Source organism: Mustela erminea, chromosome 3 (genome assembly GCF_009829155.1).
Source record: "Mustela erminea isolate mMusErm1 chromosome 3, mMusErm1.Pri, whole genome shotgun sequence".
In the NCBI taxonomy this organism is placed as follows: domain Eukaryota; kingdom Metazoa; phylum Chordata; class Mammalia; order Carnivora; family Mustelidae; genus Mustela; species Mustela erminea.
This window is the reverse complement of record NC_045616.1, coordinates 40,404,575-40,420,267: the sequence shown is the minus strand read 5'-3', so window position 1 is coordinate 40,420,267 and position 15,693 is coordinate 40,404,575. Positions and strand designations below refer to the sequence as shown.

The 15,693-nt window shown below is 37.6% G+C and overlaps 1 protein-coding gene across 1 annotated transcript in view; it reads right to left on the bottom strand.

The window, feature by feature from the left end:
- The window catches only part of SLCO4C1 (solute carrier organic anion transporter family member 4C1), a 71,515-nt gene extending 56,221 nt beyond the window's left edge, over positions 1-15,294 (bottom strand). The window contains exons 1-2 of the mRNA XM_032335662.1: positions 14,723-15,294; positions 10,966-11,229 (exon numbers count right to left, since the gene is read on the bottom strand). Coding sequence (XP_032191553.1) covers positions 10,966-11,229; positions 14,723-15,068 — 610 coding nt within the window. The 5' untranslated portion in view covers positions 15,069-15,294. The remainder of the gene's footprint in view (positions 1-10,965; positions 11,230-14,722) is intronic.
- Between the last annotated feature and the right edge of the window lie 399 nt (positions 15,295-15,693).

Sequence of the window (15,693 nt, the reverse complement as noted above, 5' to 3'; positions counted from 1 at the left end):
CTCAAGATCCTCAGAATCATTTCAATAAAGAAATCCTGTAATTTATTTATTCACTAACTTTCTGAAAGAGTTCCTTCCTCTCTCCTGCTTCTTTTTCAATGTGGCAGGCTTTTCTGTGCATTACAGGGGGTCCTCAATCAACAAATACCTACTAACTATCTACCCTTTGCCTGATAATATGCTAAAAAACAGTGCAAGCTTGTGCTGAAACTCTTTTTTAAGTAACATATTTTAACATCCTACAGAGATTTATGGGTCATTGCCTTTCTGACCTCTTCCAATAACCCAAATAACTGACAGTAATGACATTGTGGGTGATCAGTGGATCTGTGCCAAGCATTCTGGATGGAATGAAAGGGAATAGGATTAGACTTCAGAGTTGGAAGAGACAACTGCTTCTCATCCAAATCCTATAAAAGATAAAATTCAGAAGTCCTTTGTGAGTAACAAAGGTCAATTAAAACAGACCATGTCAAGGATAAAAACAAGGCCACACTCACTGTTAATACCATTAAATGGATTAAGATGGTGCCAAGCAAGTACTTTTAATTGGAAAATACTGCTTAGAGAAAAGTACCTAAGGGTATTACTCTCCCACTAGTCTGATATGCTTAATTAAGTCCAGAGAGAGGCATGAGGTTAAGAAAGATAAGACCTACAACAAAACCATGAGTACGGCTATTGGCACATATACCCAAACCAATGAGATAACAAACTGGTTTCTGAAACTGTTGCATCACCAAATGAACCATCAGCCTCTTCTCAGACAGATTATAACTGAATGAGTATGAAAATAACCCTTAGTTCCTAAATTTCTACAGGTAAGAAACAGGCTGATAGAGATTCTAACTATACAAGGAGTATACCCTCCATTTGCCCTCTTCAAATATAGCCAAAGACGATTAAAAAACCAACAGAGAACAATAAACGCCTCCCAAGAGGCAGCTTTACTCAAGGAACAAGCATACCATCTTCCCAGTGGGATTTCAGGATTTCTCTGAACTAGTGATTGCTATGTATTTTCCTCTTTCCAACCAGATGATTATCATGACAAATATGTTTCTTACATGTTTGGTATATTAAAGGAAAAAACAGAGAATGCTAGTGCTAATGGGAATACAAAGAGAGTCAAGATTCAAAATGTATCACAGACAAAAATGGAAAACTAGAACTTTAAAAAAAAAATAGAAACTCTCTAGGATCTAGGAGTAGGTAAAGAATTCTTAGACTTGACAACAAAAATATAATCCATAAAAAGAAAAACTGGTAAACTGAACTTCATCAAAATTAAATCTTTTGCACTTATGAAAAACCCTGTTAAAAGTATGAAAAGATATGCTATACTGGATGAAAATATGTGCAAATCACCTATGTGACAAAGATCTAGGACTTAGGATACATAAGCAACTTTCAAAATTCAACAGTACAAATCAAACAATCCAGCTAGAAAATGGGCAAAAATCATGGACAAGGTTAAACAGATGGCTAAACAGGTTAAACAGATGGCAAATCAACACAAGCAAAGACACTCAACATCATTGGCCATTAGGAAAATGCAAGTTGCAGCCACAGTGAGATTTCACTGAAACCTATCAGAATGGCTAATCTAAAAAAAAAAAAAAGACAGCACCAAATGATAGGGTCACTCATACTCTGCTGATGGGCTATAAAATGGTACACTCTCTCTGGAAAATAGTTTAGCAGTTCTCAAAAAAATAAACATAAAACTATCACATGACCCAGTTGTTTCACTCCTGGGCATCTATCCTACAGAAATGAGAACTATGTTTACACAAAAATCCATACAAATGTTCATAACTTTATTTGTAACAACCAAAAACAGATCAACGCAGATGTCCTTTAGTAGGTGAATGGTTAAACAAACCATCTCTGATACATTCATTACATGAACTACTTGGTAATTAGCAATAAAAAGGAATGAACATTGGATAACCACCACTCTGGTGAGTTTTTAGAGAATTATTCTGAGTGAAAAAAGACAATTCTGAAATGCTAAATACTGTATATTTACCAAAATAAAGTAAAATCCTTAAACATAATCAATGTTAGCATGAGGTAATTTACAATAGAAAACTTTCAAATATAAATATTCAACTTCATGAGAATAGTTAAAATTTAAAAAGGAATGTTATATAAGAAAAGAATGTTCAAAGTTTGCAAACTATACAAAATATTATATTAACTCTATAAGAAATAGGCACATTATGGGGCACCTGGGTGGCTCAGTGGGTTAAGCCTCTGCCTTCGGCTCAGGTCATGATCTCAGGGTCCTGGGATCGAGCCCGGCACGGAGCTCTCTGCTCGGCAGGGAACCTGCTTTCCTCTCCCTCTGCCTGCCCCTCTGCCTACTTGCAATCTCTATCTCTCTGTCAGATAAATAAATAAATAAATCTTTAAAAAAAAAAGAAATAGGCACATTAAAAACATTAACACAGTCCCAAAGTTCTTTTCTTTGAGAAAGAACAATGAATTGTTTTTTTTTCTCTTCCTATTCCTTAGTATTGTCCAAATTGTCTGCAATGACCCACAGGACTTCTCTAACCAGAATAATGTACTAATAAAAAAACACAACAAAAGAGGAATGATTAAATAGGTTATCTATAAAATGAATATAAAGACATAAATAATTTGCAACTCTGTTTTAACATAGAACAATGACCAATATATATTCTTAAAGAAAAAGTGAATAGCTATAAATTCAAAATGTTGTTTCCTTTAAATGTACATTTGAATGCATATGTATAAATGTGATACAAGATGTATGAATATGTATGAATGTTAGTAAGAATGTGTGGATGTGAGTGAGCATGACTGTGTGTTAATGACTGTACTGTAAATGTGTGTATGATGTGTGACTATTTGTGAATACACATACAAACATATATATACATTAAGAAAACTGAACAATATTAGCAGTGGATAATCTAAGTTATGGTATAAAAACTTATTTCCTTCCTTTTTTGTTTCATTTATTCCATTTTTTTCCTTTTATTCCATTTCTTTCGGGGTTTTTTTTTAATCTTCTGAATGGCTTGCAAAGGATGTATCATGTTTAAAATTAGATAAAAAATTAAAGATATTTAAACTGGCATTTTGCCTATTTAAAAGGTAATATTTTTGTGTACTATTTTGAGTGGATCCATTTAAGCTGAACTACACCAAAGTTATCTTCTTATCTCCTAAGAATATAAACCTGGAAACATAGCTAATTAAAATCCTCTCTAATATATTACTTTGGAAGTGTTTAGCCAGACTTTTGAGATAAACTAAGAAAGGTAGTTTTTTGGGGGAGGGCGGGGGGGGGGTTGTTTGTTTGTTCCTTCTTTTGAGAGAGAGAGAAAGAGAGAACAAGGAGGGAAAGCTGAGGAGGGAGAAGGAGAAGTAGGCTCCCAGCTGAGCAGAGAGCCCCCACGCTCCATCCCAGGGATCTGGGATCATCACCGGAACTGAAAGCAGAAGCTTAACCAACTGAACCACCCAGGCGTCCTAAGAAAGGTAGTTTTTAACATTAGTATAGCTGTTAATTATCATGAACAAAGCTATTATTCATTGCTACTATTTAATGAGCTCTTACCATGCACCAGGCACTGCCTTATCACTATGGTATAGTACAGTATACAGTATCATACAGTCTCCAGTGAGGAGGGGTTATTATCATCATCGTAATATATAGTAAAGCTTGTCCAGGCCCACACAGCATTTGAGCAAAAATTTAAATTCAGTTTTGTCTGACCCTAATATCCCTGCTATATTGCTGCATAATTTCTCTCAAGGTAATGTGCTAATGGTAATTAACTGGGGAAAAAATACCTTAAAACACACAGTACCTCTTTGGGCATTTTTTTAAGAACAGTGACTTAGAAAATAGAATTTCCTCATTTCTTTCTTGCCACAAACCACATTTTTACCAACCTTTCTGAGGAAGCAACAGAAGCATTGCTTAATTATCACCTCCCATACACTATACCAGTAAGACACAACTATGCCTCTGGTCAAGTTGAATGCCTTAGCAGAGCATTTCCTTTTATTTTATACATGAAAACAAATAAGGATAATCACTACTAATAGTCTATCAAGAAAAAATCCTGCCATTTCAGCATCACTTTAGAAGCATGGTAGCTACACAGGGAAATCAACAGTTTAGCAAGTAATTAAGACAAAAACCAAAAGTAGAATACCAAAACGTTGTGTTATTATTACTGAATATGCTTCTCATTTTAGCTTCCTTTTTCGCACTGTAAATTTTTCAGATCCCAAATCTTACCCATCAAGATCATCTATGCTCTGCCTCTGATAACACAGTTCCTCCAAAACTCGCCTCGGTGCCCCTCCCCCCCCCCCAAAAAAATGCTCCATTACTCTTTAGGCCAAGTTTATGGAAAATGTGAACAGAGCATCCCAAACTGCCTCTATCTGACATTAACTGCTCTTACTGCCCTTCTATGGAGGGGAAGTCATTAGACTCTTAATATGCCTCCACTGAAAGGATCCATTCATTCATTAAAATATGTGACAACTCAACAAACGTTTCTTGAACACCTACTATCCATCACAGGCTGTTCTAATTCTGGCCATAATCAAGATTCTAAATTCAACAAGGGCTTTCAATATGATGTAAGACAGCACAGAACAGATGTCCCCAAAGCCTGTTCACCAAAACACTTATCTGGGGGAGAAAACATGAAGTGAGCAGCAGAAGTAGAGCAAAGGGTCCAACCAGTGAAGTCTTTTGATACATATCACATCCTCTTAACAACAGATTCAAAACTGCATTAACTTACAGGGATGTAACAGAGACAGCCCTTAACTTTGATTTTCCCAACCTCATTGAACCATGAAACATATTTTTAAGATACTCTTAATATCTTCAGAAGCTGGGCTCTGCAGATCATACTTTGAGAAATGCGGGACATATTCTTTTGCTTAAGGGCATGCGTTTTTAAATCTTTATTTACAAATTATAGCTGTGAGCAAAAATAAGTTTGTGCTAACAACTCACTGACACATGCCTCCTATTTAATTTTCTCTGTTAGTTTCCTTTTTTTTCAGAAGCCTGGTCATTTGAATTTCAACAAAACTGGCTACATTAAAGTATCTAGTTTTTCATGACAGTTGTGAAACTTCTATTTTAAAGGGATTTATAAAGCAATATTCCTGAAATGAAAAAGAAACCTCTGTGCCCATAGATGAAACTATACAAAATAATTAAGCACTAAGCTGGACATATGTTTCCCCAAATGGACTGATAAGATAACCTGGTTAGTCTTAAAAAATATAAATTCCTGAGTCTTACTACAGACTTACTGAGTCAGGGTCCCCAAGAGGCAGTAAGTGACGGTAGCAAGCATCTAGGGTAACTCATATAATCTGGGAAGTTTGTGGAAGACTGAAGTGCCTTGGATATTAAAAACTGTGCTAGTTCCATCTGGAGCACTGACTACCCCTAAAAGTTAGTTCTAGCTCTTTTACTATACGTATGGAATTTAAAAATCTTTTGAATCATTTGTTTTATTACATCATTACATATTCTAAGATATTACCTTTCCTTTTTTATTCATTTGTTGCAATTAAATTGAAATATAAGAAAAATAAAACTGATTCTTTATAAGGAAGAAGAAATATCAAGGAAGAAGAACATTCAGAGGCCCAGAGAAATTATACTGTATTAAATTAGCAACTATAAACCTGTAAGATCCTTGGCCCTATGTCTTCTCCAATCTAGAGAAGTATTCCATGTTAAAAAAAAAAAAAAAATCCTTATGAATACAAGATAAAAGGCAAAACAGTAACTAAAATTAAATCACACATTTGAGTCTCACACTAATCATTTTCCCAGTTCAACATTTTAGTCACTTTACATAACCAACATCTTTCGATACAGAATTCTTCCTGAAATACCAATCTGAAACATTAGAAATTTAATGCTGAAGTAAATGTAAAGTGTTCAGAGCTATCTTTTTCTGAGAAAGGAATGGAAAAGAGAAACATGAAAATAATATGACTTAAGAAAAGTTATCCAACTATTGGTCAATAAAGAAAAAGAGCTTCACTGGATTTAGTAATTACTTACCTATAATTTCTAAGTATTTAATAAGGATCCCCCTCCCAAAAATCTCAAAGAGTCGAAGAGATTATTTTCCTTAACACCATTAAATTAACACTCATCCACAAGGAATTAAAAAGTGGTTGGAGGAAAACAAAATGTTATGTGGTAAAGATTTACTTATTATATTTTTATAATATTTGAAAATTATATTAAAATATGTAATAACAAGTTAAAGTATATCAAAAGTGAATGTCAAATATTATTTACTTCAAAGTATTTTATGACATATTCTATTTCCAGGCTAACATATATAAAAATAAGTTCTGAGAAGCATTTCTGTCAATTTTAATTCTTCCCTTTTTTTGTATCCAATAACAACTAAAACTTCCCTTCGATAAATATCTCCGAAGTTAGATAATCACCTCTAACCCTTAGGTCTTCATAAAAGTTTCCCTTTAAAAAATATTTTCCCAAATTTTATTCTTACAGAATAGAAAATTCAAGCTGTTTCAAACACCCTTTTCTACCTTTTTGCTAACTCTTTACCTCATTTGTGTTTTTCTGTCACCTGTGGAAATTATACAGGCTTATCATATTTCACATTTTGTTTTCCTCTAATTATGAACTATATTATATTACATTAATCTCCTCTTATAGAATAAATTCATCCTGAGCCCTGACTTTTCTCAAGTTCAAAAAACAACAACAAAAAGACATCCAAAGGAAAATACTAATTCTCTCAATGTCATTTTCAAATTAAATTACACTATAATTTCAATTAATAAAATGATTTCTTAGTGTGAGGCTCTTTAGGTTATTTATGTTATATTACCTAACAAGATTGTACATGCCCTTGTTTCTAATCTATTTACAGAGAGTTTTCAACTCTTGTTTCTTTTCCCACTCATATCGTTTTCCTGTATATTCTCTTTAGACTTAGACAAATCATGAAGATTTTTGGTTATAGAGTCCAAAATCTGCAAAAGTGGATTAACTTACTTGAACAGACCAGTTATTACGTTTTTAAGAAAGAATAGGTCATTACAACCGGCTATTCAAAATTGGGGAAAAATGGTTTAAATTCACAAAAGTAATTATGTAATATGTAAACACTTAAGAAATAAATAAATTCATAAAAATATTAAAACTATTCAATATAGTTAATAAACCTATGAGAAAATTAAAAAAATTAAAAACATTAAACAAAGCACAAAAACTAGTATTAGTTTTAGCTGTTATTGTCCGCTCTATGAAATCACTATGAAGCCACTTCACCTCTTGTCCTAGAGGTGTAAAAGAAGGAATTTATGATTTCTAACATTCCTTCTGTTTCTAAATGCCTGGATTCCTTCCCTTTAGATATGTAATACAGTTTCAGTCCTTAGTTCTGTATCTGTTATATTTGAATACCTACACATACACAGAAACATACCTCAAAGACACATTCCTATTAAAGAAAACTTTCAGGGAAAAAAACGCAGAAATTCAAGATAGCAACTAGGCATTTTCATGTATTGGCTTGAGAGAGCAACTGGTACATCCCTTCCTAAATGTCAGTGTGTCATTACCTATCAAAAATTAGAATAAGGAAGCCCTTCAAACCCAATATGAGCCCTTCTAGGAATGAAGACTAAAGAGTAACTTGCACAGTCATACAAACATGTATGTACAACACTATCGAGATACATAATATTGAGCTCCCACTAATTCCAAACCTGATTTCTTGATTTCCACTCCCAATGCTATTCTGCATTCTAGTGAATCGCTCCAGTTGGCCAAGCCAGGTATCAAGGAGTCATTTTTCACTCCTCTTTTGTAATCAATCTATCAGAGTACTCTTTTTCCTTGAAAATACATCGAGAATCAGTCACTCCTTTAAATCTCTACTAATACCAACCCAATCCAACCACCTTTATCTCTCTCCTGGACTCTAATAAAAAACCCCTAGGTGATTCTCTCCTATTTACTCTCATCCTGCAGAACAGAAGCCAAAATGATCGTATCAGAATGTAAGGTCACGCATGTCCCTTTGGAAAACTTTCTCGGGGCACCTGGGTGGCTCAGTCAGTTAAGCATCTGTCTTCTGTTTAGGTGATGATCTTGGGGTCCTGGGATCAAGCACTGCATAGTCAGGTTCCCTATTCAGTTGGGAATCTGCTTCTCCATCTCCCTCTGCCCATCTCCACCCCACTCACTCCTGTGCTTCCTGCTCTCTCTCAAATAAAATCTTTTTAAAAATGGGGGGAGGGGGAACTTCCTCATGACTTCCCACAACACTTAAAGGAAGATCTAAATGCCTCATGTTGGCATCTACCGGTCTCTCCAAGTTCATGCCATGCCATGTTCTCCCATGCCTTGATCATGCTGGCCAAAGTGACAATTCCTAAAACCTGCCAAACCCTTTCTCCCTCCAAGGCCATTTATCATGTTTTTCTCCAGCCTGGAAAGCATCTTTCAAAGCTGGTTCCTCATTATCCAGTTATTGTCAAAACGACCTTCGCTTGACCACATATTTTTTTCTTTTATGCACTATTACTTCATACTATTTGTTCTTTCATAAAAACACTTTAATCTTCGATTATTTCATTTGTTTATGAACTCCATATTTCTTCCCACTACCACAGAAAATCCTGATGGCATGAAACTGTTTTGCTGTTTATCGCAGCACCAGGTAGAGTCCAAAGCAATATTCATTGTATAAATGACAAAACATAAGGGCAACCTGAGATTTTGTTTCCATTTGCCAGTGATAAGCTATGATTTAAATTATGAGTCTAATTTACACTAAAAACCTCACAATCAGCCAATTCCTCAAATCTACTTCAACTAAAATAATAAAAATATCAGTAAGACATATCAAAAAGAACTTGGTGAAAACATACATAGTACAGTATAATGTGACCTGGTTTTAACAATCTTCTTGGCTTCATCTCTGTCCCCAATGACACACACCTTAATTTGCGGCCATTTCCCCTTGAGAATTATAAATTGTTCAGATCAGCTACAGTTCAAAGTGCGTCTGGCAAGAGATGAAGCTAAGAAGATTGTTGAAGACAGATGAGGCTTTGGTACTGGAACAGGTGTTGTGGTTTTAGTTTAGAGAGTCAGAGATAGTATCAGAGCTCATATACTTTAAAAACAAGTAGGGCATCTGATCAACTGGAAGACTGGGGAATTTGATTTAGTACAAAGATTACCATGTAAATGCTATGAACAGTATTTTTGCTATCACAGAATCAGTATCATGTTTCCTATGTGAAAGACTCAAGGTTAGACTTTAGTGTTACGATTTCAAAAGTGTCATTCTAAAGCCTAGTGTGCCTTGTTCCTAAAACTACCTCCAGGGAAATTATGTGACATTGGCCTTACAGAATCTTGTCCAATCTAGTATCAATAAAAGTGATCTTTTCACTGATAACATACTTTCCTTATCTCATTTATTCCAAACTCTACCAAAATTCTTTAAAAACACCCTCTATTGGTCCTATATGCTTGCATATTCTATTTTTATTTCCAAAATGAAGACTGCTTACCTAAGTATACTCCTAAAACCATGCTGCATAATTGTTAAAAATATTATTGTTAAACTGTTAAAAATATTTTCCTATTGGTTGTCATTCTATAATTTGGAAGCTGGTCTTAGGAATGTTAACACTTTAACATTAATTTTCAATATTGAAACGCCACAAATGTAAGAACCTTAACTTTTTAAAAATAATGCCTATATTGCAACAGGCCCCAGTTCTCCTCTCTTCATACTCTAAGCCTTTTCCTCACTTATCTAACTCCTGAAAGTTAATTTTATAACCCTCTTTTTCTCAACATTTGTTATTAAAAATCCCAGGAAAGACAATAAAAATGTTAAGGTCTTCATTAGAACATCCCTCTGGCTCTACCACAATTGTTTTCTTCACTGAAAAGGATTCTTTGGAAGGAAAAAAAAAAAAAAAAAAAACCATAGAAATACAGTCAAATTTCCTTTTGAGCCTTGAAATAATGTACTTTTTCAACTAACCAGAGCAACACATTAGATAACTCATAAAGTTCTATGTCTCTAATACAGTCATAAGTACAGCTAGCTTCAATTCTTAGGAAAGGCTTTAGTTCTATAAATTTCATCTCTCTTTTCTCAGGAATCAGGAATCGACATGTCCAGAGTGCGGAGCTGTAAGCACACCAAATAAAACCAGAAAACAGGGGTTGGGGGATGCCTGGGTGGCTCAATTGTTTAAGTGCCTGCCTTCTGCTCAGGTCATGATCTCAGAGTCCAGGGAATCCGACATCCGGCTCCCTGCTTAGTGGGGAGTCTGCTTCTCCCTCTGACCCTCCCTTCTCTCATGCTGTCTCTCATTCTCTTTCTTTCAAATAAATAGTAACTTAAAACATACATACATACACACACACACACAAGGGAAAACTATAGCTCTGAGAACCCCAACGACGTTACAAATGCAAAGGAAAACTGATCATTGCTTTTTTTTTTTTTTTTTTAATTTATTTTCGGTATAACAGTATTCATTATTTTTTCACCACACCCAGTGCTCCATGCAATCTGTGCCCTCTCTAATACCCACCACCTGGTACCCCAACCTCCCACCCACCCGTCAATTCAAACCCCTCAGATTGTTTTTCAGAGTCCATAGTCTCTCATGGTTTTTTGAGCAATGAGTAATTTGGGGAATGAGATTCAGAGGATTAATAACGTGAACAACCACTGAAGCAATGAATAATGCTCTAATCTACTTCACACAATTCACATCAAAACAAAGGAGTAAATAGTGAAGGAGACGAAGTCCTTACCCTTCTCACCTGTACAAGTAAGTTGCAATATAAAATTAAAGGCCTTGTTTTAAAGTACTTCTTAAATTAAAACAAACAAAAACATAACAGAGACTTACCTTCAAAAAAGGACCCCAATTGGTATCTTCCACTAAAAAATTTTGGCATTGAAAACACAAGTGCTCCCAGTCCTATCATAAAGGATGCAAATGCAAGCCATCTTGGTTTGTGTCCTCTTTCACCAAAGAATGACACAAATAAAGACAACAAACAGAATGAGATATCATAGCTTGATGATATCAGGCCTGTCAGAGAACTCTTCATTTCATAGCGCTTCTCAATAGTGGAAATGCTAATATTTACAAGGCCATTTACGATAATACCTGAAAGAGAGAAAAGAAAATGTATGTACATGATTTTTATTAACTTCCCCATATGGATTATGAGTTTTAAAACAATGTACTAAAGTTTGGTTATGAGTAAAGTTTGAGTGTTCCTTTATATTGATTCTTTTTAATGTGCCAAATTTAAAAGTCCCAAAGTTTCAAAGTTAGCAACTCAAACAAACTTCCTTAAAAATTAGTTTGCTTTTAAATGGTACACTTGTGAATTTTCAGGTGTGAAATAAAATCGATGCTTATCATAAACAAAATTGTAGATAACTTCATTTTTCTCTATATAACAAACAAAAAATCAGACTGGTGAATTCTTATGAAGCCAGTCTGCGAGAGAGACTCCAAGAGTAACATACTCTCTTAGACCTCACTCAGAAGAATACAAAAAAGTACAGGTGACTTAGAGGTCATTAAAGAGGTCATTAAGTAATAATTGAACAACCTGGGAAGGTTGTTCAATTATTAAACATATTTATATATTACTAGAGATCCTTGACTTAGTCTTATGAAAGGTGAAATTTAGCTTCAAACATCTTTTCCTCTAAAACTTGTATAGACATGAAAGGTATAACTTAAGAGGTCCTAGAACAAAAATAAACACACACTGAGTCATTTCAACTACTGGCATTCTAAATCACATGCAAAGTAAACGAAAAACTATACATTTCATCTGTTAATAACAACTGCGATGGAAGACTATAATGTAAACAACGAAAAGCTGGAAATCTAATTGTGACTGACTTCACAAAAAGGTTATGTCCAGATACAGATTAAATTTACAGGAGTTTAAAATCAGTATAAATTGAAAATAAAAAGCATCTGATCCAATTATACAGTTTTTAACTAGTTACTCCCTTTACTTAGGAGGATACCATGACTCATCTTCACTCGTTAGCTAACAGAATATACACAAGTCATGATTTCTACAACTTCTTTAGATTTTGCTTTATCAAGACTGCAACTGTAAATATATTTGAAGAAAACCAATATGACAAGTTTTAAAAGTCTTAACATAATTTTATTTTTATGCCAATTTATAAGTCAAAAGCCAACTTACAGTTCTTAAAATTTAAAGGTATAGTGTCTAATGTACCTAGGAATGACATGCTTATGAGATAAACTTATCTGAGAATATGAAACTTTCCCCATCCAAAGATCAACTCCCTCCCCCCACCCAAAAAACCAACTTCCCAACACACTTGTCATACTGATTAAAAGTTAGTCATGAAAACTCAACTGTCTTTATGGTATAACTTCTCTGAGAAAGTAAATTTATGAACTCTTACGGAGATTTGGCACTTAAAGCCTAGGAATACCACTCTGAATTCAATGCTACAGAAGTTCTAAGAACTCTGCTTTAATAAAGGAAATTTCAGGAAATATTGCATACTACATGTCTCTATTTTACATACATGAAAATAGGAGGCACATTAGAAGGTTAAGTGCTAAGAGAAACCCTGTTTATCTTTGAGAAATTCTGGGTTAAGTAAACTAACCTGACAAGAGGGTTTTTGTTTTTCCCAAACACTACTTAATAAACCACGGAACTGGACCTCCCAGGGATCATGTCTGAGAAACATGATTAAGTAATAATTCAAACTTAAATGGTAATAATTCAGATTTAAACTGAGAATTTATTGGGTCACTTTCATCTAGGCTTATGCTTGTTAAATTGGGGGCCTCTAGATAGCTATAACTCAAGGCTAAACCTGACCCATCTTTCTAGGGCTGTCAATAATATTTGTTAATAATTTTAAACAATATTTTACTGGAGACTTCCTTTGGGAATTCAAGAATGTGTTCCTGAATACAGAAATTTATGAAGAGGTTTCAAGATAAAACAAGAAATTTTAATTGTGTCTAACTTCTTTGAACTTTGCATTCCTATGGCACTGAAATATTTGGTCACAGATTTTGGACAATTAAGACCAAGACGTTGAGAGAAGGTGAACTTGGGTGGGGGCAAGAAAGGTGGAAATGGAAATAACTTTTTGGCACAAAACAACCTTTGGCAGAAAAGCTGCAGTTGACCTGCAATCAATGCTTGCTTACTGAACACCTATTATGTGCAAAAGCAAAGGGCACTGAATTCTGAGTTCCCTTCAGATAGGGAAGCAGGAATAAGAATAGAAAGAATGGAGTGGGGAGGGAGGGAAAAAATGAAACAAGACGGGAAGGGGAGGGGAGGGAGTCAGACCATAGGAGACTCTTAATCTGAGGGTTGCTGGGAGGTGGGAGGGAGGAAGAGGGTGGCTGGGTAATGGACATGGGGGGGGTGCTACAGTGAGTACTGTGAATTATGTAAGACTGATGATTCACTGACCTGTACCCCTGGGGCAAATAACACATTATATGTTAATTAAAGAAAAGAAAAGAATATATTTAGATTTACTCTTCTGTTAATCTTAAAAAAGAGCAATTTCCAACTCCTCCCCCTCCTCAAAAATATTTCTTGGATTACACTTCTTCCAATCGGCCCTGGATGGCCTTTTTACAAAATACTTTGAAAATAAGGTTCAAGTGACTAAAAAAAATCTACATACCATCAAATTCTAACTAACCTTCAGCATTTCCTTCAGGATGCTTCATCTCAATGCCCACCTCTCCTCAATGTGTCCGTCACCTTTGTGTAACTTCCCTTCCCGATTCTTTCACCCCTTGCATCAGGCAACCCAGCAACAGCTTTTAAGAATCTCCATGCTTTCTTTCCTGGGAGCCGTTCTTCCTCTATTCTACCACTCACTCTTCCAAACCAGGTCTAGACTGCAAACTCCTAAGGGTATAAACGTGGACTCTATCAGTAACTCCCAAGAGACCCTAAAAGAGATCCTGGAGCAAAACACTCTGCACAACTCCTTTGCGTTTCAAAAGCCTCACCCTTCACCAACGCCTCGGGCCTTTGCTAACATTGACTGGGTTCCACCTGTGCGCACACACAACTCCAACTAAATGTAGTCACACTACACGAATGCTGCTACCTAACCTAGCCACAAATTTCTCCTTGGAGAACTACCTTTCCCTCACCTGTAAATTAACCCTTGCCTTCCAGAAACAATGTAAAAATAAAATAAAATAAAATAAAATAAAACCCCTTTAATAAGGACTTTCGCAAGATACATGCTTTTGTAGCACTGAATGGATACCCCCGGTGTAAAACTCTTCCCAAAGGAAGGCTCCAGTGATTTCCACTTCCTTTAAGGAATCGGGAAACGGCTAAACTGAGATAGAACACAAAGGGGGGATGGAAAAGCTCCTACGGCAAGTTTTAAAAGTTGGTACAAAGGAAAAGCTCCAATGCGGATGCCTGAGCCTGCGGACGTCTGCGGGAGCGCTCGCAAGTCCCCAGGCCCGGGGCTGCCTCGCCCAGCGCGCGGACCATGCGGGCTCCGCCGCACACCTGCCCTCTCCGCCCCACCAGCTCCGCGCGCCCCTCCTCGCCCTCGCTGGGCCCCTGCCCTCTCGAGCGGGCGCTGGCCATTACCTTGCGTGAGGGCCAAGAGGCAGTAGTACAGCAGAAAGCCCTGGGGCGTGTTGCAGCGCTGAAGACTCTGCGGTTTTAAGTTCCCACACCCGCAGGGTCCCTCCTCAAACTCGGACAGCGACTCTGGAACGGACAGCTCTTGGGAGACAGCGGGATCCGCAGGGGGCCGGGGTGGCTCCGGCGACTTCTGGGGCTCCGGAGGCTCCCGGCGCTGCGAGTTCTGTCGCTGGGTGTTGATGGACAAGTCAGAGACCTCGACGTGAGAGGGCGATGCAAACAGACGGTGCGGGGTGTCTGGGCTGGAGGCGACGAAAGCCGGGTTCTCGATGCCTTTGCTGCCCTTCATGGTCAGGATGGGTTCTCCCAACTCCAGTGCGCTCCAGCGGCAGAAAAACCCGGTTCCTCTCTGGCTCCTCCCCCGCGCAGGGGGCAGCGCCCCCGTGCGGGAGCAGTTCCCGCCTCCGTGCCGTCGCTCCTGCAGGGCTAAGCCGCCGCTGCTGCCGCCGCCGCCGCCGCCGCCGCGCAGCCGCCGGGATCCTCCTCCTCGAGCTCGCCGCCGCCCGGAGCGCAGAGCGCCGAGCGCGGACGCCGGGCGGGCTGGCTGTGTGATTGGCGCTCCGCCCGCCTCACCTGTTGCCGCAGGGGCCAACTGGAATGCCGGGCGCGGCCGTGCGGCCCGGACGCCGCCAGGTGACCCCGCGAAAGCCCCTCAGGCCTCCGCGCTGCTTCCCAGAGCCCAGGGACTGGGAACGAAGCAGGCGTTGTGAGTCTGGGGGCCATAAAGCTCCCTCCGGGTCCTGACAGGAAAGCTGCAAACGCAGTTGCATCAGGAGATCATTCCAGAAAATATCCTGCCGGTTTTCTTCCTCTGTTGGCTACCAACCCGGACTAGGTCTGAAATGCCGAGAATCTGGGCAGCCCCAAAGACAATACTTGGGATTTTGAGCATCATGGTGAGACTTTTACCTGTC